The sequence below is a fragment of the Asterias rubens genome, chromosome 21, assembly GCF_902459465.1.
Source record: "Asterias rubens chromosome 21, eAstRub1.3, whole genome shotgun sequence".
Lineage (NCBI taxonomy): Eukaryota > Metazoa > Echinodermata > Asteroidea > Forcipulatida > Asteriidae > Asterias > Asterias rubens.
This window is the reverse complement of record NC_047082.1, coordinates 4,022,786-4,047,006: the sequence shown is the minus strand read 5'-3', so window position 1 is coordinate 4,047,006 and position 24,221 is coordinate 4,022,786. Positions and strand designations below refer to the sequence as shown.

Sequence of the window (24,221 nt, the reverse complement as noted above, 5' to 3'; positions counted from 1 at the left end):
TATGATTATAGACCAATCCGACAAAACAAAATTGGTAGCGCCCTCTATTGAAAAAATTTACTGTGGTGTCTTTGTGCATAATCTAGGCACTGAAGATACCGCAGGCAATGAACAGGGGCAAAGGAGACACCATAGCAAATGGTGCGCGGTCCCCTTGCGCGTCCGGTGCGCGCCCGGATTGGTGTATTGAAGTCCCCTCAAAGTCTGAACTCAATACCTAATCTCAAAGTAAAAAGTTTTACTTGAATTCATGTGCTTGGTATTCAACCAAAAATGCACTTAGACTTGATTTCATGTTAAAGTAAAACAAAATTCCTATTCCTGCATGACTTTTTAAAAACTTGTTGTCCAAATAATACTACCCAATAAGCCTACATGTAGTTCGGACTTCCTGTGAATGCGAATGCTATAAGAACCACGACTTCACAACTCTGTTTTCTCTACTACGAATGTTTTGCAGGAGTTGAACACAACTCTTCTCTTCAATTGTTCGTTGCGAGTTTGTGTCGTCAAAATTCGTTTCTCATTCGCAGTCACAGGAAGTATGAACCAGGCTTTACTCAGATTTTTACACATAATCTATGATTACTTACAAAGAACTTAACTTTACACTTCAGAGCAACGCTATTTTGAGTTGGAGAAACAGTTAATTGCCTCAAGCACCAAGCTAGAGTCATCTCTTACTGCCAATTCGGAGCTCAAGGAACAGACTGCTAAACTTGGTAAGTAGTAAGACAGTACTGTAAGCTGCTTTACCATACTGTTATCAGAGCTGCACGGCCCGCCCTTAACACTAGCCCGGTGTACATTGTCTAGTAAAAACTGCTACAGGCTACTTAAAAAACTGTCTAAGGCTACTTTTTTGTTTAAAATGCTTATATTTTTTCCTTTCAGATGTGAATAATACATTTTTTTAAATGTGTTTCTTTATTTGTGAGTGTTTGAGTGGAACTTTGTTTGCCTTTTATACTGGTTGTGATTGCTACTGCATCAGAACGATAAATTTATGACAATACATGTACATGTTTAAAATCAGGGCTACTTAAACTTCATGGGAGCAAGTTAACCCCATAGTTGCCCGGTTGGCTACTTAACACAAAGCTTTAAGAACAACAGCACGGCCTGCTGTCGATTCACCAAACTCTTCCTAACTTAGAATTAATCTTAAGACTTGGGAAGAATTTATTTCCTTATCCGAAGACATTAGGATGCATTGAACCCATCCTAAGTTAGGACGAGTTACTCATCCTAACTCGAGATACGATTTACTGCATGGTGTCACCACAAAGCAAATATAAATATCTATCGTTTAATAACTGTTGGTAGTCGTTGACAAATCTTTGCTCTTTTTGGTTGAGTAGAAGAACAGTTACGACAGAGCAAAGATGACCTCGCTAGTGTGCGCGACTCAAGCGAGGGCAGTAATCTCAGTTACAAGCAGCTGAGTCGCAGCGTTGAACTCCTGGAGTATGAGAAGGGAGAACTGCTGAAGGTCTTGGAGAGGAAGAACCAGGAGATCACCAGACTCAATGGTAAAGTACTCTCCATTCTAAATGTCTTTAGACCATGTGAACTTTGTTTACAATAAGTGTGACCTTGTACATTCTTTGGCTAGTCTGGCAGGCAAGAAAATGCACTGGTCATATGGGAAAGTGTACATTTTGTTTCATAATTTCCACATAAATCTAAGAGTTATGAAAGTAAAAGCTGGACAAGTTTTAAGATGTACCCCCTTTCATCATATCAAAAGTTGATAAAAATTGGACAGTGAAATATTCACAAAATATAAGATTTTATGTTTCCTTCCATGAGGCTGTGTACAAATCGTGCCTGCAGGAAGTCCAGGCTTGGTGGCTCTTTTGTAAACATGTGATGTCACAGGTTACGTTGTCTATAAGGAATCTTGTACAACTTTCACTCAGCAGGGCTTGAATGTTACACTGGACAACCGGCCCAACGGTTTAAGTGTTGGGCCGGTAAACTTAAGACTGGACAACAGGCATGGGGTTTCTCCGTTTTAAAACAAAATTCTGTTTTTCGTTTTGCCCTAAAAAAAGAAGTTCTGTTTTCTTTAACCAGGAGATCACCAGACTCAATGGTAAAGTGCTTTCCATTCTAAATATCTATAAGGAACCTTGTCCAACTTGCACTCAGCAGGGCTTGACTTTTACACCGGCCCAAGGCCAGTGGTTTCAGTGATTGGCCAGTAAACTTAAAGACACTGGACGCTATTGGTTATTGTCAAAGACCAGTCTTCTCACTTGGTGTATCTCAACATATGCATAAAATAACAAACCTGTGAAAATTTGAGCTCAATTGCGAGATAATAATGAAGAAGAAAAAATCACCCTTGTCACACGAAGTTGTGTGCTTTCAGATGCTTGATTTTGAGATCTCAAATTCTAAATCTGAGGTTTCGAAATGAAATTCCTGGAAAATTACTTTCTCAAAAACTATGTCACTTTAGAGGGAGCCATTTCTCTATTTTGTACACGGCTAATGGGTGCGTGACGCAGACGCGATTGCGCGTCTGCTTAGTGCACAACTCTATGGTGTTTGCCAACCAACAGGGTCTGTAGGCATGCGTGAATGTAATTAGCATATTTCATGGGAAGGGTCCATTACTAAACATGTCCAGTGCCTTTTAATATTCTAATTGATGTTATTGTTATGTAGATGACTGGAAGACGATGTCCAGTAAACTGGCTGAAGCCAACGCTGCCAAGTCCAGTCTGCAGGTCAAGGTCGATGAACTCCAGAACCAGGATATGTCCGTCAAGGTATGTACAATATAACCTTTGACATGTCACACTGCTGCCTCACAAGAGGCAATTTTTGCTGGCAACTAGGAGCAAGTTTGTGTGTGCGCATTTAGTCGACTACTGACCGGTAATGTACATGCGCAGTGACGCAATCACTCGAATGACTTGTTTGGAAGCCTAGTCAACCATCGGTAGCATGATAATAGTATTCAACACTCCATTGCCTTCCGCATTTTCGTTATAGTGTCACTTGTTCCCCTCTGCGCTTTACAAATGTTAGAATGGAACAGGGTATGGAGTTAGTCAACCATTGGTCAACCAGCCTTGGGTCGCGTCAAAATAGTCAACTTAAAGTTAACCATGGTCCACACTTGAACTTGCTCTTGGCGGCAGCCAACTGCAGTGCATGCTACAGGACCACTTGGCGTAGCACATGGTTAATTTTGCAGACGATGTCTCACGATGTCTTAAACTAAGTGAACATTCAAATGTGAGTGCCTTTTCTTCTGTGAGATTGCCTGGAACTGGTTGCCTGTAAATTGCGTTGTGTGACATGACCCTAAAAGTAGATGTACACTTTTTGAGCTCGCACAAATTTTCACAGGTTTATTTTATGCATATGTTGGGATACACCAAGTGAGAATACTGGTCTTTGGCAATTTTCAAACGTGTCCACTGCCTTTAAATACTTTTAATATTAGTATAACATGGACATTATTTAAAGGAATTTTTTGTTTTCTTTTCTAGTACCGAGAGAAGCGTCTTGAGCAAGAAAAGACCCACCTGACCTCCCAGAATGAGTGGCTAAGTCAGCAGCTGAAATCTAGCACTGATGAACTCCTTGTTCTACGTAAGGAAAAGGTAAAAACAAACACTAGTATGCATGGTTCTTCCCTTGAGGCAGATACTGATAAGGTTACTATTACTATTTGGTTAGGTTACTAATAGGTTACTACTTGGGTCCCCATTTAGTGGGCCTGTGTGCCTGTTTGGGGTTTCCCCTCTTGCACCAATGTCATTTTTTTGTGTATTTGTGCAATCTAGATAATAAAATAAATAAAATAAAAATAAAATTACTCAATTGAAAAACTTGTCTGGTCATGGAGTTTCCTGTCCCGAGGCTAAAATCACTGGCAGCGGGTCTGTGGTCCAGTGTCAGATTTCAAGCCCTGTTGTGTTGTTTGAGTTCATAATGTGTTGGTGGCACGGTTGTCTTGTGCGTAAAGCGCTCGCCTCTCACCAAGGTGACCCCGGTTCGATTCCCAGCCAAGGCCATATGTGAGTTGAGTCGAGTTGTGCGTTGCTTCTCTGCTGTGCCACGAGGGTTTTCCAGACCATCCGGTTTTCCTCCCTCGCGAAAAATCAAACACTTTCGATCTTGGCTGTGCTCCGTGGTCATAATGGGTTGATGTGGCTGGCAGCCAAAGGCGCCCTTGCATGCCTGCTTCTCGAACACGTTGTAGCCGCGTCCTTTGCAATTCAGCTCTTAGCTGCAAGTAAGGATGATTAGCCCCCCAAATTATTATTATTATAATGTTTTGTTGTTGTTTATTATTATCGTTTACTTCTTGGCTTCTATATAGTCCAACCAGATCTTGGAGCTCCAAGGTGAGCTTAACGAGCGAGCAGATGAGATTAAACACCTCCAAGAGATAGTGGACACCTACAAGACGACCAATAAAGACCAGGAAATCCGCATTGAGGAACTCATCGGAAAAATGACAACGGTAAGTCTCAAATGCTGGGCTCCTTGAGTCTCAAAATCAAATTCGTGGAAAGTTACTTCTTTTTCAAAAACTATGTTGCTTCAGAGGGAGTCGTTTCTCACAATGTTTTAAACACTATCAACAGCTCTCCATTACTCGTCACCAAGAAAGGTTTTATGCTAATAATTATTTTGGGTAATTACTAATAGTGTCCACTGCCTTTAAGGCACAGTGTACATTTTGTTTTGGGGGGGGAACATGGTTGAGGTTTTTTCATTTGTAAAACTCAACCTTTCTTTTAAAGGGTTTTGAAACCTTTTGTTTTGACCACGACATGAATCCCTACTCACTGTGAATGAAGATGTATGTAGTATAACTTACCTGTTGAAGTTTCCGTTCCCTTTGTTGTCATAAGTTTTTGTGAAAAGTGAAAATCACAGAGTAATGTTTTCAGGGGAGCCACTTATATCCATTGTACATGTGGAAATAATTTTCGCCTCTCTGAGATGAAAAATATGAAATTGTTTTACCTATTTTTCAAAAACTACAGCACCTCGGCATGTTCATGTAATATTTTAAGGGAAGCTATCTACCATCAATATCTTTAGACCTTGTAAATTAAAAGTAAATCTGTGGACGTTTGTGCTTTGTGTCATACAAAAAGTATCCTAACCCTTTAAGTTACGAAATGTATAAGTAATTTTGGATTCTTGATCTTGGTTATAGAGTAATGACGCGTATGCTAAGAGTGAAGAACAGTTTGGTGGTGAGCTTCATGCCCAGAATAAGCTGGCTGGACTGTACGAGGTAGGTTATGGAGTCAAGATCTGCATAGGGGGCCATTCGTAATAGTCAACGTTTTTAAACAATCTTTTTTTTCGAAATTGTTGTTGGATGGGTCAAAATAAATAACTGAAAATTGAAATTCAATTAAAAAATTTGTTTTACAAAAAGTGGGGGAAAAAAAACACTTTTGGATGATCTTGTCCCCTAATTTCTGCCCTTGATGAAACTTTTTTCATCAACATTTTAGGAGAGAAACCCCATAATATCAAACTAAAAACTTTTGTACAAAGTTTTATGTTTCATCTCTGATTAACCAACAAAGTTGTTTGTTTAAGCCAGGAACAACTATTGAAAACTAGTGGTTGGAGACCTTTGACCTAAAATATCTGCATCATTTAAAAGTATTACTTTGTTCTTTAGTGCATAGATTATATTGTAAAGTAAATCAATATATTAAAAAATTGAATTTTGGAATAAAATTATTGTTCCCCTGATCTGACAGTGAAATGCGCTTGTGTTTTGCTTGTTAACGAACATTAAAATACAAAAATGAAATATGCACTAAAAACATGTGTCAAAAGTGATGAGGTACGATGACAGAGGTTGCTATTTATCAGGGATGAGATTGTTCAGACATTTGGCTGAATTCAGACTTTTCATGTCAACCTGGTGAAGAAAATCAAACTTTTTATTTTCACAAATAGAGAAATCCTGGTCATTGGTCTACTTCTCTAGTGCTTTGGATACTGTTTCCAAAAGCTCCTTGGAAGCTATAACCCCAGGGGTTACCAAATGGTAGAAATGGCATCATTTTAACATACCTTTGAATTTGTGTCCAAGTTTCAGACTTTCTTGTTAGTAATGACTCTCACCCCTGATTTATGTTACGTGGATGTCACAGGGGGGCTCATGACAATGTATCACATGGGGCTCATTATGTATCCAGAGCATACTGATCGAAACGTCGAGTAGAAACCGACCAGCCCAACTCATTTAGAGATAATAATAATAACAACCCGTTTTTATATAAAGCTTTTCACACCCGGAGGGCGTCCCAAAGCGCTTCACATTTTTACCCCTGGTCACTGGGCCTTAAATCACTCCTTAAACCATCTCAGCTCCCTGGCGGGTAGTATGCAGCCTGTGCAACATTAATATGCGCTACTCGGCTAAATCAATCACAAGAACCACTCTCTGCCCTCATAGGTACCCATTTACCCCTGGGTGGAGAGAAGCAATTATAGTTAAGTGTCTTGCTCAGGGACACAAGTGTCACGACCGGGATTTGAACCCACACTCTGCTGCACAGAAGCACCAGAGCTTGAGTTGGGTGCTCTTATCTGCTTGGCCACGACACCCTAAAGAGATTATCATTACATGGTGGTACTGCAAACTTTTCTATATCGTATTTCCACCATGCCAAGTTTAAAATCCTTTCCCAAAATTCATGTATGTGTAGAAAGCGGCATTAGAAGCTCAAGAGAAGGTACGTGAGTTGATCACAGCCGTTGAGGAGCTCCAGAAACTACTTGGTCAAGCCTCGGAGTCGCAAGAACAACAAAAGACACAACTCCAACAGATGGACGCTGAATACTCTGCCAAAGAAACAGAGATGAGTAAGTGATTAGTCTGTTTCTACATTTATATATGTGATGCAATCAAGTAGATGAGTCGTATGCCAGCAATATTAGCTGCTTGTTAATTGCATGTTTGGAACTAAAATGACGACATATCAAACTTCAAAGGCGTTGGCGCAGTATTCGAAGTAATACCCGGGGCGCCAGTGGGATGTATGTGCGCCCTAAAAAAAAGGGTTTCAACCCCTTTCTGTTTGTTTCAGTTACTCATATCCCTTGGTGTTTCTCTTTTCAAAACTTATGAACAAAAGGTTGTATAAACATGGAGTTTTCAAAGTAGTTAAGCATAGCTTTTGGTCTTTTCAGATGTTTAAAAAAATACAAAATGACAAGGGTCGACACACGACTCATTTTGCTTGATCGCACCACATATCATCATGGCGGTTTTAAGGGCGTTGTCCAGTCTGTTCTGGGTTGGCCTGCTTTCTCCTTATGGTATGTGTAATTGTATTGCTCTCCTCCACTTGGCCCTTTCTGTCTTGTCCCTTGCATTGACTCCAAGCAGTTGCATGCCATTTGACACGTCTTGCGTGGTCGGCCAATAGGGGTGGGCCCACCCACAATTACATTGGTACAGTATAGACAATGTGACCTCTGACGTCACTCAAAAACCATAGCATGATTCGCGTGCATACCGCCGTGCAAAAACCTTTGTGTTTTGGCAGCCAGCTATAAAGTGAACACAATCTTACTATGACTACGCAACTCAGTGCCCGGCGAAACATGACGTATATAGTGTTTTGTCAACAGAGGGCGGTTTGAATGTAAACATAGGTCACACCGTCTATCTGTTAAATTGTTGCGGTACCCTCTGCTTAAATATAGGATTCAAACTGCCTCTAGCTACCAGGCAATCGCGGTGGTCTAGTTCATATGACACTGCTCTAGAATTGCAATGGAATTGAAACCAACATTCACTGGCCTTTGTGCTCGGTGTTGCCTATTGAAACCGATTTGCTTTGTGCTGCAGCAGCCAATTTTAATGAGCAGTTTGGCCCCATGTTTGACCTCTTGATTATCGCTTATTCATGAATCTGGCTGCACCCTATCATAAGCTATTACGACCCTTGAACCTTAAGGGCACCTAAAGTCCTCATAGGTCCAACCATAGGATAGGATTCGAGGTCTTCCCTAATCTATTTGTACATGCGCGTATACACACAACCCAATGGCACAAAATATGTTTGAAAATTTGCAAAGAAAATTTGTCACAGACTGTCTATATATTTTTGCTTTTTAATAAAAAGGGCATTTAAGCGTGGGAATAAAAGAATTGTGACTAGTTCTTAATAAAGCTGTTAAACCGCGAAGGGTGGTGGCCATTTGATAAAGAACTTAGCCTTTAGCTAGGGCCTAAACCGCACGGGCACGACCCTGCTGGTTTTAATTGGCAATTTAAGAACTCGTCACCACTCTTTCAAGACACTGGACACTATTGGTAATTGTAAAAGACAAGTCTTCTCACTTGGTGTATCTCAACATATGCATAAAATATCAAACCTGTGAAAATTTGAGCTCAATCGGTCGTCGAAGTTGCGAGATAATAATGAAAGAAAAAACACCCTTGTCACACGGAGTTGTGTGCTTTCAGATGCTTGATTTCGAGACCTCAAATTCTAAATCTGAGGTCTCAAAATCAAATTCGTTGAAAATTACTTCTTTCTCGAAAACTACTCCACTTCAGAGGGAGCCGTTTCTCGCAATGTTTTATACTACCAACCTCTCCCCATTACTCTATACCTAGTAAGGTTTTGTGCTAATAATTATTTTGATTAATTACCATTATAACACACCTCTTACTTTTTCTGTGTTCTGGTTGGCTGAAACACGGTCACGTGGGATGAACTAATATAGTCTAGTGATCGCGTGCGTGTGTTTTGCGGGAACTAGTTCCCGAGCGGGCACTAGTCTTTGAAAAAAGTGCCCGGTTACACTGCCCTCTCTTGACTTGAACCGTGAACAGCAACTACAAAACTGTTCTTATTTCATATTTAAGACCGAGCTGTGTTATAAAACTGACATATTGACTGGCATAATTCGGTAACGTGAGTGACCAGAAGAGGGGCCCATTTCCCCCAGCCTTCGGCCTCTGGGAAATAGGTCCCTCGTCTTGTCACTCAAAGTCCCTCGGGGGAATAGACGTACACTAGTTACCTCATTGCCAGTCAATATGTGTATAATAGTGTCCACTGCTTTTAAACATTCAAACGGTTCCAAAAAATAAAAGATATACTTTGCCTTTCATTCTCAGATGACAAGATAGCCAGGTTGGAGAGGGAGCTTGCCGATGCCAACGACCTTCTGAATGCTGCCAGGAAGAAAGGCATCGCCCTGAAGCTCTCTGATGACGAGCTGAACAGTCTCTCACCAACAGCAGCTGCTGCAAGTAGCTTCCTTAAGTCTGGACTGACTCTGACTCAGGTGTGTACAGTCCTGACCCTGAACCATGAACTGGTATCTGATTACATCAAGTAAATTGGCACCAGACTCTTTGTTACCAAGTCTACAGCCGGTTCATACTTCCTGTGAATGCGAAGGATTCTTGACACCACAAATTCGCAACAAGTAATTTGTGTAAATTCGCTGCGAAAACCGCCCCTGTGACTTCAACATCGGTTTTGCATTGGCATTCACAGGAAGTATGATCCGGGCTTCACTGTGGTGTAATACAACTTTGCATCACGAATCATTGGGACGTGGCAATAAACTGTCAGCAAATGGTGGCCGAGCAGTCTAGTAGTTAACCGAACTTAAGCTTTAATGTTGTCAGCAGCAGAGTGGGGGTTCGAATCCCGGTCATGACACTTCTGCCTTTGAGCAAGGCGCTGAACTATAATTGCTTAGTAGAAAGTTGGGTAGGTAGCATGTTCTGCTCTATCAGCCAGGCTCCTGGAAGCCATTGTGAGGTATGGTGGACACACTACTATAACACTGTTAGGTTTGTGTAAATCTGTCTGTATACAAACCACACAGTGCACTCCGATAGTGGCTAGCTTATCTCAAAAAGGTTAAGTGGATGATACCCATGCCTACATCCTGACAAACTGTGATGGAGGTAACCCTGTTTTAGCCCCAGGAGTAGGTGGCAACCTGCCCCGGGTGGCAGTTGATTTGGGTCGATAGCCCAATCTCTTTAGTTCAATTCAATGTACTAGGATTGGTAGTGCACGTAACAGAACCCAGAACACTTTTCTTGGAAGAGTAGGGGTTAACCCTGGTGTTTCTGGTTTACATAGAAAGCATCCTTGCTAAATGCGCTATTCTACTTGTCATGCGCATTTACCAGTGTGTGACCGGCCAGCCCGGGTGCTATTCTACTTGTCATGCGCTTTACGATCGTGGTACTCTTTTGTATACATCTAGTGACATTCAACACATGAACAAACTTTTGTTTTATCACATGCACTTTTCCCTTTCTCCAAATCATGTTTCAGGTGACTAGTCAATATGAGCTCCCCTCGGTTTCGCCTCGGGAACTAGTTGGTCAACTTCCAATACCTCGGGGAGCCAATATCGCTTAGTCACCCTTAAACCCTGTTATATTTGTATAATTTCCATCATTTTCATCTTGTAGAGTCTCAGCTCTCTGATCCCTGTATTGAAATTGTTTTGTTTTTGCTCTTGACTGTATTTTTCCTGACCTTACACACAGATGTACAGCGAGTATGTGAAATGTTCAGACGAGTTAGAAGTAGGGAAGGCTGAGAATCTGAGACTCAACGATTACCTGGATCAGATCCTAGAGGTAAGTACAGAAATAACAGGGCTTACATTTTACACTGGACAGCAGACCCTAAGCCAGTGGCTTTACTGTCGGGCCAGTAAAGTTATGACCTGGTCTAAATTTCATACAGCTGCTTAAGCACAAAAAGCAGCTAAGCGCTAAATAATTATGCTTACTGGAATATGTTTACCAGCCAATATACCATGCCACATGCGACCATTTTCTAAGTTGACAAAACAGGCATCGCACAGCGTGTGTTTGTGCGGCCATTTTGTAAGTTGACAAAACAGCATCGTGTAGCGTTCAATAAACACAAACTCCAACATGTGTTTCATATTCAACGCGCATACAGAATGGCATGCGCGTGTCTCCTCGCGTTAGTGTAAGAAGCATCACCAGTGCGCCCTTTAGTTCTTATATATAAGTCTATGCACAACCTTTGCACCCCACTCCATCTCCATGCAAAATGTTGAACCCTGCTGACAATTTCTTGGTTATCTGTGTGTGTATACAGGAGGTAGAAGAGAAGGCTCCGATAATGCAGAAACAGAGAGACGATTATGAGAAAGCATTGCAGACAACACATCAACTATCTTCACGTATGGATGCCAACCTCATCGTAAGTACACATTAAAAGCACTGGGCACTGTTATTACTTAACCACATTACTTGGAAGCAAGATGCTTCTAAAATCTGGAGGTTAAGCTACACGTTACGCCAGCAACCTGAACGTGAACAGCAGTAATTGTGTTGGTAAAATCTCCAGTTTTTAGCATATGTGAAGTTCCCATTTTTTAAATCAGGTACGTACGTGCACACTTCATACGTGAGCATGAAAATATATCAGTCCTAAATGGTGACGTCGCCTAGAAACAACATTTTCTGACGTTTACGTTCACGTTTTTGCTCGCGTATTGTGCAGCTAAACCTCAATAATGCTTTATATTATTGAAATCTACTGTGGGCTTCTAAGCAATAGCTGTTATTGCCAATAGACCGATCCATTAAGCTCCGCCCCATTGCGTATTAACCAATCACAACGCGATGAAGGTCCGACACTAAGGTCCGACATGCGTGCGCGTATCTTGGTGGGCGCGGCAGAGTTGTGCAGAAAGGCAATGGAGAGCCCCACGTGTGTTTGCTCACACGTGCGTCGTGGGCGGAGCCTACTGGATCGGTCTATTAACTTTCAGAGTGATTACCAATGGGAGACTTTCTGGGACGATAGAGGGCAGCAGACTTACCCGGTAAATCCATTGTTCTCAGAATTATGCGCATGTTCAGAACTACGTAAACAATGGAAATTTACCCGGTATGTCTGCTGCCGCCTAGCGTTGGAACGTCTCCTATTGGTTACCTTCCCATTATCTTCAATGCCATGCAAAGCTTCATAACCTCTCAATACTTTTTTGTCTACACAGGAATGCGAGCAGTTACGTATTGCTGCTGACGAAGCAGACCGTCGAGCCAACATGTCCGTTAGGGAAATCATCCGACTGAAACAGCAGTGCACTGATCTAGGACAACAGGTAAATAAAAATAATAATAATAACCGTATTTATAACGTGCCTTTTGCCAAAGGATACAAAGTGCCAGGTATTTTTACTGCAAGGTGAGTGGGACTCAAGCTGGGGTGTTTCTGATCAGCAGAGTATGGGGTTGAGTCCCAGCCATGATGTCTGTGTCCTTAAGCAAGACACTTAACCATGATGCTTTGCCTTCTGATGGGACGTAAAGCCGTTGGTCCCTTGTGTTGTGTAACGCACATAAAAGAACCCAGTCAGTTTTTCGAAAAGAGAACGTGTTCACCACCGTGTTCCTGGTTTGATGGGCAAACCACAGCACCTTTAAAGGAATGAAGGTCTCATACTTCAAGAACGTAGCTCCACATGTGATACATGCGCTATACAAGAGCCTGGTTACCGGTTCGACAAAGAATAGCATTTAAAGTTCTATTATTAACCTATAGAGCCATTCTCAATCAACCTACCGTCTCAGGAGTTCTCAAGATCCCACATTGTTATCTCACCCATCTAGGAAATCTAGGCCTACACTCGGTGATCGGCCATTTCTATACACCGCTCCAAATCTTTGGAACAATCTCCCACCTTGCTTTAGACAGTCTGCTTCACTTAATTTATTTAAATCTAAGTTAAAAACCCATTTGTTTACTTCACCCATTTAATTCATTCTTGCTCCGTTTGTGTATTTGTATTTGTTGTTCATTTTTTTCTCTGCATTTTTCGTATACCTTGTAATGCGCAGTAGAGTAGATTTATATAGGTAACTGCGAAATATAAATGTCCGTTATTATTATTATTATTAGTGTTGTAATTATTACCATTAACTTTTTGTGGATCTTTGACATAGGTACGTGTGTTGTTGAAGGAGGTACATGAAGCAAGAGGAGGTCCTATCAGCGCCGATGCTAACGTGTCATCACCCGATGTCTCCAGCTCATCTAATGTCATCAGTGAACATCTTGTCTCGTTCAGGTCAGTAAGACATTACGATTTGGCCCCAAGTCAGTATTTTAAGGTAGCCAGTGGCATTGGACACTATTGGTAATTACTCAAAAGCATTTTTAGCATCAAAACTGTTCTTGGTAACGAGCAATAATTGTTGATAGTAAAAAAAAAAAACATTGTGAAAAACGGCTTCATCTGAGATAACATAGTTTTCAAGAAAGAATTGGTTTTCCACTAAAATATTTGAATTTGATTTCAAGACCTCAGAATTATATTTGAGGTCCCGGAATCAAGCATCTGAAAGCACACAACTTCGTGTGACGAGGGTGTTTCTTCTTCCATTACTATCTTGCAACTTTGACGACCAATTGAGTTTAATTTTTCATAGTTTTTTTTTATTTTGTGCATATTTTGAGATACACCAAGTGAGAAGACTGGTCTTTGACAATTAGCAAAGGTGTCCAGCAATCCAGTGCCTTAAAAGGCTTCTGAGTTACAGTAATTTAGTTAAAAAGTTTTGTTCCAGGCATGTGCTATTGGCTTTTTGTCCTTGCAATAATAAATATTATTAATAATAATACTAATAATATTGTTGTGACTTCTAGGAGTATTGAGGAACTGCAAATGCAGAATGAGAAGCTGATTGCCTCGTTGCGTGAGCTGAGTGAGAAGACAGAACGGGAAGAGAGTCTCACAGTCGAGAGCAAGTAAGTCACTACCATACTTCTTAAGAAACAGAGTCTAATAAAAATAATAATAATTATAACCATTTTTTATATAGCTCTTTTCACATCTAAAGGGCGTCTCACAGCGCTTCCAACTGTATTACCCCAGCCATGCCAGCCGTGGATTTCACCAAACTCTTTCAACTTAGGATTAATCTTAGGACTTAACACAAAATAAGTTCCGTAGGACGCATTGAACCCATCCAAAGTTAGGACGGGTTACTTGTCCTAACTCGAGATAGAACTAATCCTAGCGTTTCGTGAAATCAGCTGCTGGTCACTGGACCATACATTTCATTCCTTAAACCATCTCAGCTCCCTGGGGAGTATACAGCCTGTGCAAGAAATTATGCTTTACTCGGCTAAATCAATCACAAGAACCATCTCTGCCCTCACAGGTACCCATTTACCCCTGGGTGGAGAGAAGCAATTATAGTTAACTGTCTTGCTCAGGGACACAACCGGGACTCCAGCCCTCACTCTGCTAGTGTGTCCTGGCCGAGCGGATAGGAGCATCGAACTTAAGCTCTGGTGCTTCTGTTCAGCAGAGTGTCGGTTTGAATCCTGGTTGTGACACTTGTGTCCCTGAGCAAGACACTTAACTATAATTGCTTCTCTCCACCCAGGGTTAAATAGGTACCTGTGAGGGCAGAGATGGTTCTTGTGATTGGTTTGTTATGTCGTTTTCTTCACAATGTAATTCAATTTTGGTTGACGGACCAACTTTTTCTTTTTTTCTGTTTCCCATCATAACCAGAACGACGGAGTTGAAACAGCAACTGGATAGCGCACTTAAAGACATTGAGGAGATGAGATATGCCAGGGCCAGACAAACCGACATGGTAGAGGCCATTGTCCGACAGAGGGATATGTACAAGGTTCTACTACAGCAGAGTGGCACAACACCCCCACCGGTAAGTGGTATAACCCAGACACAGTCATTTGACAAACAGACATGGAAGAGGCCATTGTCCGACAGAGGGATATGTACAAGGTGCTATTACAGCAGAGTGGCACAACACCCCACCGGTAAGTGGTATAACCCAGACACAGTCATTTGACAAACCTGTATGGTAGAGGCCATTGTCTGACAGAGGGATATGTACAAGGAGCTATTACAGCAGAGTGGCACAACCCCCCCCCCCCACCGGTAAGTGGTATAACCCAGACACTGTCATTTGACAAACCTGTATGGTAGAGGCCATTGTCTGACAGAGGGATATGTACAAGGAGCTATTACAGCAGAGTGGCACAACACCCCCACCGGTAAGTGGTATAATCCATTCACTGTCCAAGTGTCATTTGACAAACCTGTATGGTAGAGGCCATTGTCTGACAGAGGGATATGTACAAGGTGCTACTACAGCAGAGTGGCACAACACCCCCACCGGTAAGTGGTATAACCCAGACACAGTCACTTGACAAACCGATATGGCAGAGGCCATTGTCTGACAGAGGGATTGTACAAAGTGCTACAGCGGAGTGGCACTGTAAACCGCCATTTTCTGTCATAGTCCTTGACACATTTTATTTACTTGCTGATTTGATATTAAATTGTTTTCATCTTCGTATTGTTCTATCTTCCATAATTTTGTCTTGTGGACTTATGATGAATTTGATTTAAGGGGGAACCATTTGTATTTATCATTGAGTTGCCTTCCAAGTTGGGTTTTGATGTAAAGAATGAATCCACTTCCTCTATATTTAAGGCGTCCCTGATGATGTCCGCCAGCCCATTGCAATCTCCAATAAGAGCTCCTGCAGCAGCTGCAGGAACCCCAGGACAACAAACCCCAAGTCAGTCCCAAACCCCTAGGGCAGATTCTGAGGACACGGCCAGGGAAGCCCTCAAGACGCTTCAGGGAGAGTTGGTGACTTACAAGAGGGAGAAAGCTGAGAACGAGCGATTGCTCAACGAGCAGCTAGAGAAAATGCGCAAAGATGTGTCGGACTTCAGAGTGCAGAATGCCCAGCTGACCTCGCAGGTATGACCAATGTCAGAGGTCACAACTTGACTGTTGGTATTTGACCTTACCAGTCAATAATAATAACAACAATAAAGACATTTTAAAGCGCCTGATGCTAAAAGCCTCTAAGCGCATAAAGAGACCAATAAAATATACCATGAGTGAAAGAAACAATTACAAATAAGCAGATAACAAATAAGCAGCTTCAAACAAATGAGTTTTTCACAGAGACTTCCCCCCCAAAAAATAAAAAAATGTAATATCAAATTTTCTGTAAATACGATCAAACTCATTAAGACATGACGCTTTGCACTCGCAGTTCGGGGTTTTTCAGCTAATCACATCCCTGCCTTTAAAAGCTTGTTGAATTATTTGCCACAGCTGGATTTTGCCGGTGAGCGATACAGGATCCTACAGTCCAATGTAGATGGTTACAAGAAGGAGATCGCTTCCCACAGAGACAAGAGTCAGAAGTACACAGCTGAGCTAACAAGAAACCAACAGAAAATCAACTCGTTGACTCAGGTAAGGTCCACTGAGAAATAGCCTGAATATCTGACGTCACACTTCGAAGCTTGTAAATTAATAATTGTACTGATCAAGTTTTATTCCAAAAAAAGGAACAAACCCCATACCCTGGGGAAGGTCTACAAGAATAATCATAACACATATAGCACTTTATCACACCCTCTAGGGGCTTTTCAAAGCGCTCAGTATTTTGTCCTGCGAGGTTTGTGGAGCTAAGTTTTGAAGTATGAGGCCTATTCCTTTATAGCACCATGTGATGATTTACAAGGTGCTGTGGTGCAATATGCTGCCGATCAATCAAACCAGGAACACCAGGACGAACACCTTCTCTTTACGATAGGTGCACCGGGTACGTTAAACAACACAAGGGACCAACGGCTTTACGTTCCATTCGAAGGACAAAGCATCATGGTTAAGTGTTTTGCCAGGTGTCACGACTGGGACTCGAACCCACACGCTGCTGATCAGAAACACCAGAGTTCGAGTCGGGTGCTCTTAACCTTTAGGCCATGACGTGCCAGAGGTTGGCCTTGGACCCATGTCAAGATACTGACGTACATCTACTGTAATACATGTACGTTGTATCGAATGATATCAATAGTTCTGTAAAACCAATACCTGTCCTTAAGCGACCAGTCTAAGTGAGAAATCGCTCAAGCTCATCCAAAAATACCGCCCCATTTGATAGAGCTGTCCACCTTGTTGGCTTAGCACAGAAAGATGTACTAAACAGAAATGGGTTACAAGCCATTTGGCTATGTGCAGTATGTTGTGTGCCACTAGTCATCTGCTCATTTGTGCTTGTATGGTGAATTTGCTAAGCAATTTTTTGTGCTATTGGAAATTGTGCCCACAGCCCAAATGTCATCAGGGTGCAGTTTTATGACACTGCTTACCACATTTTTCTGCGCTTACAGCGCCCAGACACAGAATTCCGTGGTAAGCATAGCCATGAAATTGGGCGCTGCTGGTCTTAGACTTTTATCTAGATGAAGATATCTAACTGTCGCCAATGCACACAAGACACACTCTTAAACTTTATTTGGGGCAGACGAGCATAGTAACTGTCCCAATTTGTATACCTGGATGAAGAGAAGAGGTAATGGTTAATGGAAGCCATGCTTATTGCTGCTCGATATGCATGTGCTAGTCACTCCTTGAACTGAACTCGGCTAACCTTCAAAGTAAGGCAGACATGAAGGACTAAGACATAGTAATGTAACAACAATGTGCATGTCCTCATTTGTATATCTAGTTGAAGAGAAGCAGTTATGGTGGTTAAGGCATGCACAAAAACTGTGGTGGGATGCAAACCAATATTATTTTCATTCCATATATTTCTCAAAGGATTTGATGGCAGCAACTGAGAAGTTGACACGAGCTGAGGTGGCCCGCGATAATCTACGGACAGAGAGAGACCTCCTGAAGGGTGTTGAAGCAAGACTCGTGCAGGAGAAAGAGACCATGCAGAGAGGCAATCAAAGCCAGACCCTCCTACTAACAAACCTCCAGACTATACAGGTATGAACCTTGACACTACAGAGAGGCAATCACAGCCTGACCCTTCTTCTAACAAACCTCCAGACTATACAGGTATGAACCTTAACACTACAGAGAGGCAATAAAAACCAGACCCTCGTACTAACAAACCTCAAGACTATACAGGTATGAACCTTGACACTGCAGAGAGGCAATCAAAGCCAGACCCTCCTACTAACAAACCTCCAGACTATACAGGTATGAACCTTGACACTACAGAGAGGCAATCACAGCCTGACCCTTCTTCTAACAAACCTCCAGACTATACAGGTATGAACCTTAACACTACAGAGAGGCAATAAAAACCAGACCCTCGTACTAACAAACCTCAAGACTATACAGGTATGAACCTTGACACTGCAGAGAGGCAATCAAAGCCAGACCCTCCTACTAACAAACCTCCAGACTTTACAGGTATGAACCTAGACACTGCAGAGAGGCAATCAAAACCAGACCCTCCTACTAACAAACCTCCAGACTATACAAGTATGAACCTAGACACTGCAGAGACGCAATCAAAGCCAGACCCTCCTACTAACAAACCTCCAGACTTTACAGGTATGAACCTTGACACTGCAGAGACGCAATCAAAGCCAGACCCTCCTACTAACAAACCTCCAGACTATACAGGTATGAACCTAGACACTGCAGAGAGGCAAATCAAAACAGACCCTAACCCTAACAAACCTCCAGACTATACAGGTATGAACCTTGACACTGCAGAGACGCAATCAAAGCCAGACCCTCCTACTAACAAACCTCCAGACTATACAGGTATGAACCTAGACACTGCAGAGAGGCAAATCAAAACAGACCCTAACCCTAACAAACCTCCAGACTATACAGGTATGAACCTTGACACTACAGAGAGGCAATCAAAGCCTGACCCTTCTTCTAACAAACCTCCAGACTATACAGGTGTGAACCTTGACACTGCAGAGAGGCAATCAAAGCCAGACCCTCCTACTAACAAACCTCCAGACTTTACAGGTATGAACCTAGACACTGCAGAGAGGCAATCAAAACCAGACCCTCCTACTAACAAACCTCCAGACTATACAAGTATGAACCTAGACACTGCAGAGACGCAATCAAAGCCAGACCCTCCTACTAACAAACCTCCAGACTTTACAGGTATGAACCTTGACACTGCAGAGACGCAATCAAAGCCAGACCCTCCTACTAACAAACCTCCAGACTATACAGGTATGAACCTAGACACTACAGAGAGGCAATCAAAGCCAGACCCTTCTACTAACAAACCTCCAGACTTTACAGGTATGAACCCTGACACTGCAGAGAGCCAATCAAAGCCAGACCCTCCTACTAACAAACCTCCAGACTATACAGGTATGAACCTAGACACTACAGAGAGGCAATCAAAGCCAGACCCTCCTACTAACAAACCTCCAGATTATACAGGTATGAACCTAGACACTACAGAGAGGCAATCAAAGCCATACCCTTCTACTACCAAACCTCCAGACTTTACAAGTATGAACCTTGACACTGCAGAGAGGCAATCAAAGCCAGACCCTCCTACTAACAAACCTCCAGACTTTACAGGTATGAACCTTGACACTGCAGAGAGGCAATCAAAACCAGACCCTCCTACTAACAAACCTCAAGACTATACAGGTATGAACCTTGACACTGCAGAGAGGCAATCAAAGCCAGACCCTCCTACTAACAAACCTCCAGACTATACAGGTATGAACTTTGACATTGCACTCTGACACTGCAGGTTCTTTCATCATGGTAAAATTCACGACGAGAAAACATGTTGTGTACTTGAGAAAATAAAATTAGCTATAACAAACTGCTTACCAACCAAAAGGTCATGTAGTATATAATCAAAACAATATTTAGTGGCCCGACGTTTCGACCCTAACGGAGTCTTTCTTAAATGGTAAACAAAAATGAAGCAAAAATAGAAGAAAAAAGGAAGAAGAAAAATTCCTTTGAGAAAGACTCTGCTACGGTCGAAACATCAGGCTATTTTTTGAACTTCATGTTTACTGAGGACACAAGCTAAAAGAGAACTTCCTTATCTGCTCTCACACTGTGGTGAATATGCTAGTGTTGGTAAGCCATTCGTAATATGTTTGTAAGATATTGGTTAGGAGAGGTGAGGAACGACCAAGAATATTCATCACAGTGTGAGAGCAGCATAAAGGTGTTAGTCAATGCAAAAAAATCACAATGTAGTAGAATCATGGTAAGGAGAGGTCAAGTGAAAAAATATTCACTATCCAACCGCAATTTTTGGGAGAATTCACCGCAAAATTCAAATACATTCATATTTGCTACAGTGTGAGAGCAGCAGAGTGTAAGTGAATGCACACAAACAACAACGGAGTAAAATCATGTTGACGGTTTTCTGACTATTTTTGACGATTCAGAACAATTTGGAGAGGTCTGAGTTTGAGAGCAAGGCTAGACTATCTAATCAGATGGAGGCTATGGAGAGAGAGTTAAACACCTTGAGGCGGAGACTAGAGGGAGATAACGATCAACATCGGGTGGTTCTCAAAACATGGGAGGTAAGCTCCAAGTTCTTTTTGTTGACGAGGTGCCATTTGAAAATAATTCTAAGACAACCTTTGATTTCTGGAACCATTCGATTGTTTTAATCCTATAGAGCCACCAAGCCTGGACTTCCTGCAGACACGATTTGTACACAGCCTAATGGAAGAAAACATAAATTTTTAATTTTTATGGAGATTGCACTTTCTAATTCTTATCAACTTTTGATATGATGAAAGGGGGCACATCTCAAAACTTCTCCAGCTTTTATTTTCATAACTCTTGGATTTATGTGGAAATTATGACACAAAATGTCAACTTTCCCATATGACCAGTGCAGTATCTTGCCTGCCAGACTAGCCAAAGAATGTACAAGGTCACATTCAGTTGATGGCCCTCCAAACACGTTGGTCCTCCATTGCTGTACGCAGCTCTTCCCGACGCAGTCCAGAGTCTTGGCACGCGGTGTCCAAGTAACTGGTTTGTGGTCTGCCGCGGGAACAGGGATCCTGAGTAGTGGCCCATAGCACCAGCCTGCTCACTGCCAGCTCAGAATGTCTGAGACAGTGACCTGCTAACAAAGGTCACACTTATGGTAAATAAAGTTCACATGGTCTATATAATCCTACTATGGCTTTTAACGAAGAGTAAACATGAAGAGTTTGTTTTTCCGTTGCAGGGTCGAGTGCAAGGTTTACAGAGACAGTTAAACCATGAATTGGATAATCACCAGAGGACTAGGGAAAGTCTAAATAAGAGCAAGTCTGATCTACAGCACATGAAGGAACAGGTAAAAAAAAATAGTAACTTGAATGCTTCGATTTCAGTGATCATCACAAATGGGCCCGTTACAAATTGCGCAGCGCACTTGCACACGCATTTCCTGTCTGCCATTTTGGAAGTAAAAATGTACATGGAGGACCTGACTCCCGAAATGGTAGAGTCGCATTGGGCAGAGGTGCATTCCCCACTGTTGTAGAGGGTCAATAGACCTTCCCTTATAAAAAAAACCCTCTAAGAATCTTACAGGAATCTTATAGGAATCTTATAGGAATCAAAGAAGTGACGAAGAATCTCTTGACCCTTGCACGCACGTCTCACGCGGCGACTGTGCCACGCTCACCATTTTGGTGGTCAATAGAATTACGTGTCGCCTAAAATGCGCCCTTCACTGAATAACGCACAGTTACATTGCCCACCAGTATGGCGGTTCCAGGATTATTCTGATGATGACGTCAGGTGAATTGGGTCAATAGGAACTCTATAGGAATCCTATACAAATCCTATAGGATTCTTTAGGTATTTCGTCCATAGATAGGACTATTTTGTACGATGCATTGACGTCATCGAGCCGCCATCTTAGAGGTAAATCAATGACATACAATACAATACAATACAATAATCTTTATTAGATCCCAAAATGGGTAATTCAAATGCTCGCATGCAGTAAAAACATTGACACATTAAAAACATTAAAAACAGACAATGGCTATATACAATTACAAGAAAAACCACAAACACAATGCACAGATTTGTACGCGCCACCCACGGGGTTGGCCAATGAACAACCTCTAGTCTTTTGACCTCCAGTAGTGGGGGCACCTTACTCAAATGACATAATAATAACAAATAATAATAACAAATTCTTATATAGCGCATTTCACAATAAACCGTATCAATGCGCTTTACATTAGTCCCCTGGTCATTGGGCCAATAAACATCCCTTTAATCTTTCTCAGCTCCCATTAGGGAGTATACAGCCCCTAGCTGCCGTGGCGCTCCGAAAGCTTTTCATTCACAATATCAACCTCTACCCTCGCAGGTACCCATTTATACCCCTGGGTGAAGAGAAGCAATTATAGTAAAGTATCTTGCTCAAGGACACAAGTGTCACGACCGGGATTCGAACCCACACTCCGGTGAATTAGCACCAGAACTTGAATTCGATGCTCTTAACCACTCGGCCGTGACACTCTACATCATGTGCATGAGGTCTATAGACCTTGCAAGTATTTTGTGTATTTGAATGCCGGGGCTGGGTTCAGGAGGGCTCATGCGCCATAAGAGCCTCGGCTGAAAGTAAGATTTCCATCTGTGTTTTGATTGGTCCGAGGTGATGTTTGTCAGCTGTACCCACATCACCTCAGACCAATCACAAGTTCTTCTCACCAGTAAGTTTTTATTGTCATTAATGTTTGGAGTATTAAAGGCACTGGACACTATTGGTAATTACTCAAAATAATGATCAGCATAAAACCTCACTTGGTAACGAGTAATGGGGAGAGGTTGATAGTATAAAACATTGTGACATACAGCTCCCTCTAAAGTAACGTGGTTTTCGAGAAGAAGTAATTTTCAACGAATTTGATTTTGAGACCTCAGATTTTGAATTTAAGGTCTCGAAATCAAGCATCTGAAAGCACACAACTTGTGCGACGAGGGCGTTTTTTCTTCCATAGTTATCTCGCAACTCCGACGACCAATCACGCTCAAATTTTCAAAGGTTTGTTATTTTATGCATATGTTGAGATACACCAAGTGAGAAGTCTGGTCTTTGACAATTACCAATAGTGTCCAGTGTCTTTAAGCAACCCTTGTTTATTGCGACACTTGTAAATTACTTGTCTTTTGCTTTTCAGTGTTCCTCTGTGGAAGCTCAGCTTGTAGCATCTCAGATCAAATATGAGAGTGTCTTCAGGGAAAGGAACGAAGGTAAACTGAGTCATCCATGATCCTTCTACTTATAAAAACCAACGTCGATTTGATTAAGGGAATCAATGTGTGGTGAAGAGGTTTTAAACTAGTGGTTTAAACCCGCCGAGACCTGGTTTTTGATAATTTACCTCGACGATTATCAAGAACCAGGCCTCGGCGGGTTTAAACCACTAGTTTAAAACCGATGTAACACACTTTGATTCCCATTCATAAACACCTTTTCGGTCAAAAAACATCATCACTGGTCAAAAAGTAAAAAAAAAAGTACAAAAATTATAATTGTTAAATTATTTCTTTCAACACAACACCCCTCCAGCTATTAAATGGGAAGTCAAATTTTGACTCCCATAAATGGCCGACCGTGTTTGTTGGCAAAGTAAAAGGAAAACCATGCAATTTCGAGGCAAATTTGTGTGGATCATTGTATTCTACTTTTGAAACATCTTTCCAACCGTATGCATTTTATAACAAACGGTTACAAATGCTTTTTATAGACCAACTCGTCCGATCCAAGGCAACGTGTTCCTTTAAAGATGCTATGTCAGATTTTTTGCCCCAAACATTACAAAAATATATTTTTTTGAGTGAATGGTATTTCAAAGAGTATCACCCGCTCCAACGAAAAAAGTTAAACTTTTACTTTTAATGGTTAGGAACCATGACAAAAATTTAAAACGTTTCCCATAAAACACTTAAGAATTGGTCACGTGATATATTGTCGGGATCCCGACAAAAACTAATTTTGAGCACTTTCTTTCACTGCTACTAATAATTGGCGGACTTTTTCCAGCAATGGCTCAAATGAAAGCTTGTAACTTTCTCGACCCCCATCAAAATTTTGGGGTCAAATCGGCCAAAAATCTGACATAGCATCTTTAATCAAGCTGAGATTTGTTGTTGTACTGCAGTAACATGCTTGATTAATGTGTTTGATTGCAGCCCTAGCAGCCCGGTCTCAGCAGACTGTCGTGTCAAGCAACGATGAAGAAGTACGTGAGCTTAAGACTAATCTCAGGGCGGCTGATTTCCAGGTCAAAGGTAAGCGTGCAATTTGTCAAGATTTTGTCTGATTTGTCAAAACCTTTCCTGATTCATTTATATTTGGTCAAGATTTTTCAGGATTTTGCCTGATTTGTCA

The 24,221-nt window shown here is 41.7% G+C and overlaps 1 protein-coding gene across 1 annotated transcript in view; it reads left to right on the top strand.

Annotated features, from left to right (window-relative positions):
* LOC117304752 (nucleoprotein TPR-like) overlaps nt 1-24,221 on the top strand; it is an 87,000-nt gene that overhangs the window by 14,090 nt on the left and 48,689 nt on the right. Inside the window, exons 3-23 of the mRNA XM_033789355.1 lie at nt 618-722; nt 1,362-1,532; nt 2,677-2,780; nt 3,510-3,623; nt 4,346-4,489; nt 5,195-5,275; nt 6,714-6,870; nt 9,143-9,312; nt 10,544-10,636; nt 11,130-11,234; nt 12,037-12,144; nt 12,986-13,110; nt 13,689-13,790; nt 14,566-14,722; nt 15,518-15,793; nt 16,157-16,300; nt 17,651-17,824; nt 20,245-20,385; nt 21,048-21,158; nt 23,008-23,080; nt 24,023-24,121. Coding sequence (XP_033645246.1) covers nt 618-722; nt 1,362-1,532; nt 2,677-2,780; nt 3,510-3,623; nt 4,346-4,489; nt 5,195-5,275; nt 6,714-6,870; nt 9,143-9,312; nt 10,544-10,636; nt 11,130-11,234; nt 12,037-12,144; nt 12,986-13,110; nt 13,689-13,790; nt 14,566-14,722; nt 15,518-15,793; nt 16,157-16,300; nt 17,651-17,824; nt 20,245-20,385; nt 21,048-21,158; nt 23,008-23,080; nt 24,023-24,121 — 2,754 coding nt within the window. The remainder of the gene's footprint in view (nt 1-617; nt 723-1,361; nt 1,533-2,676; nt 2,781-3,509; nt 3,624-4,345; nt 4,490-5,194; nt 5,276-6,713; nt 6,871-9,142; nt 9,313-10,543; nt 10,637-11,129; nt 11,235-12,036; nt 12,145-12,985; nt 13,111-13,688; nt 13,791-14,565; nt 14,723-15,517; nt 15,794-16,156; nt 16,301-17,650; nt 17,825-20,244; nt 20,386-21,047; nt 21,159-23,007; nt 23,081-24,022; nt 24,122-24,221) is intronic.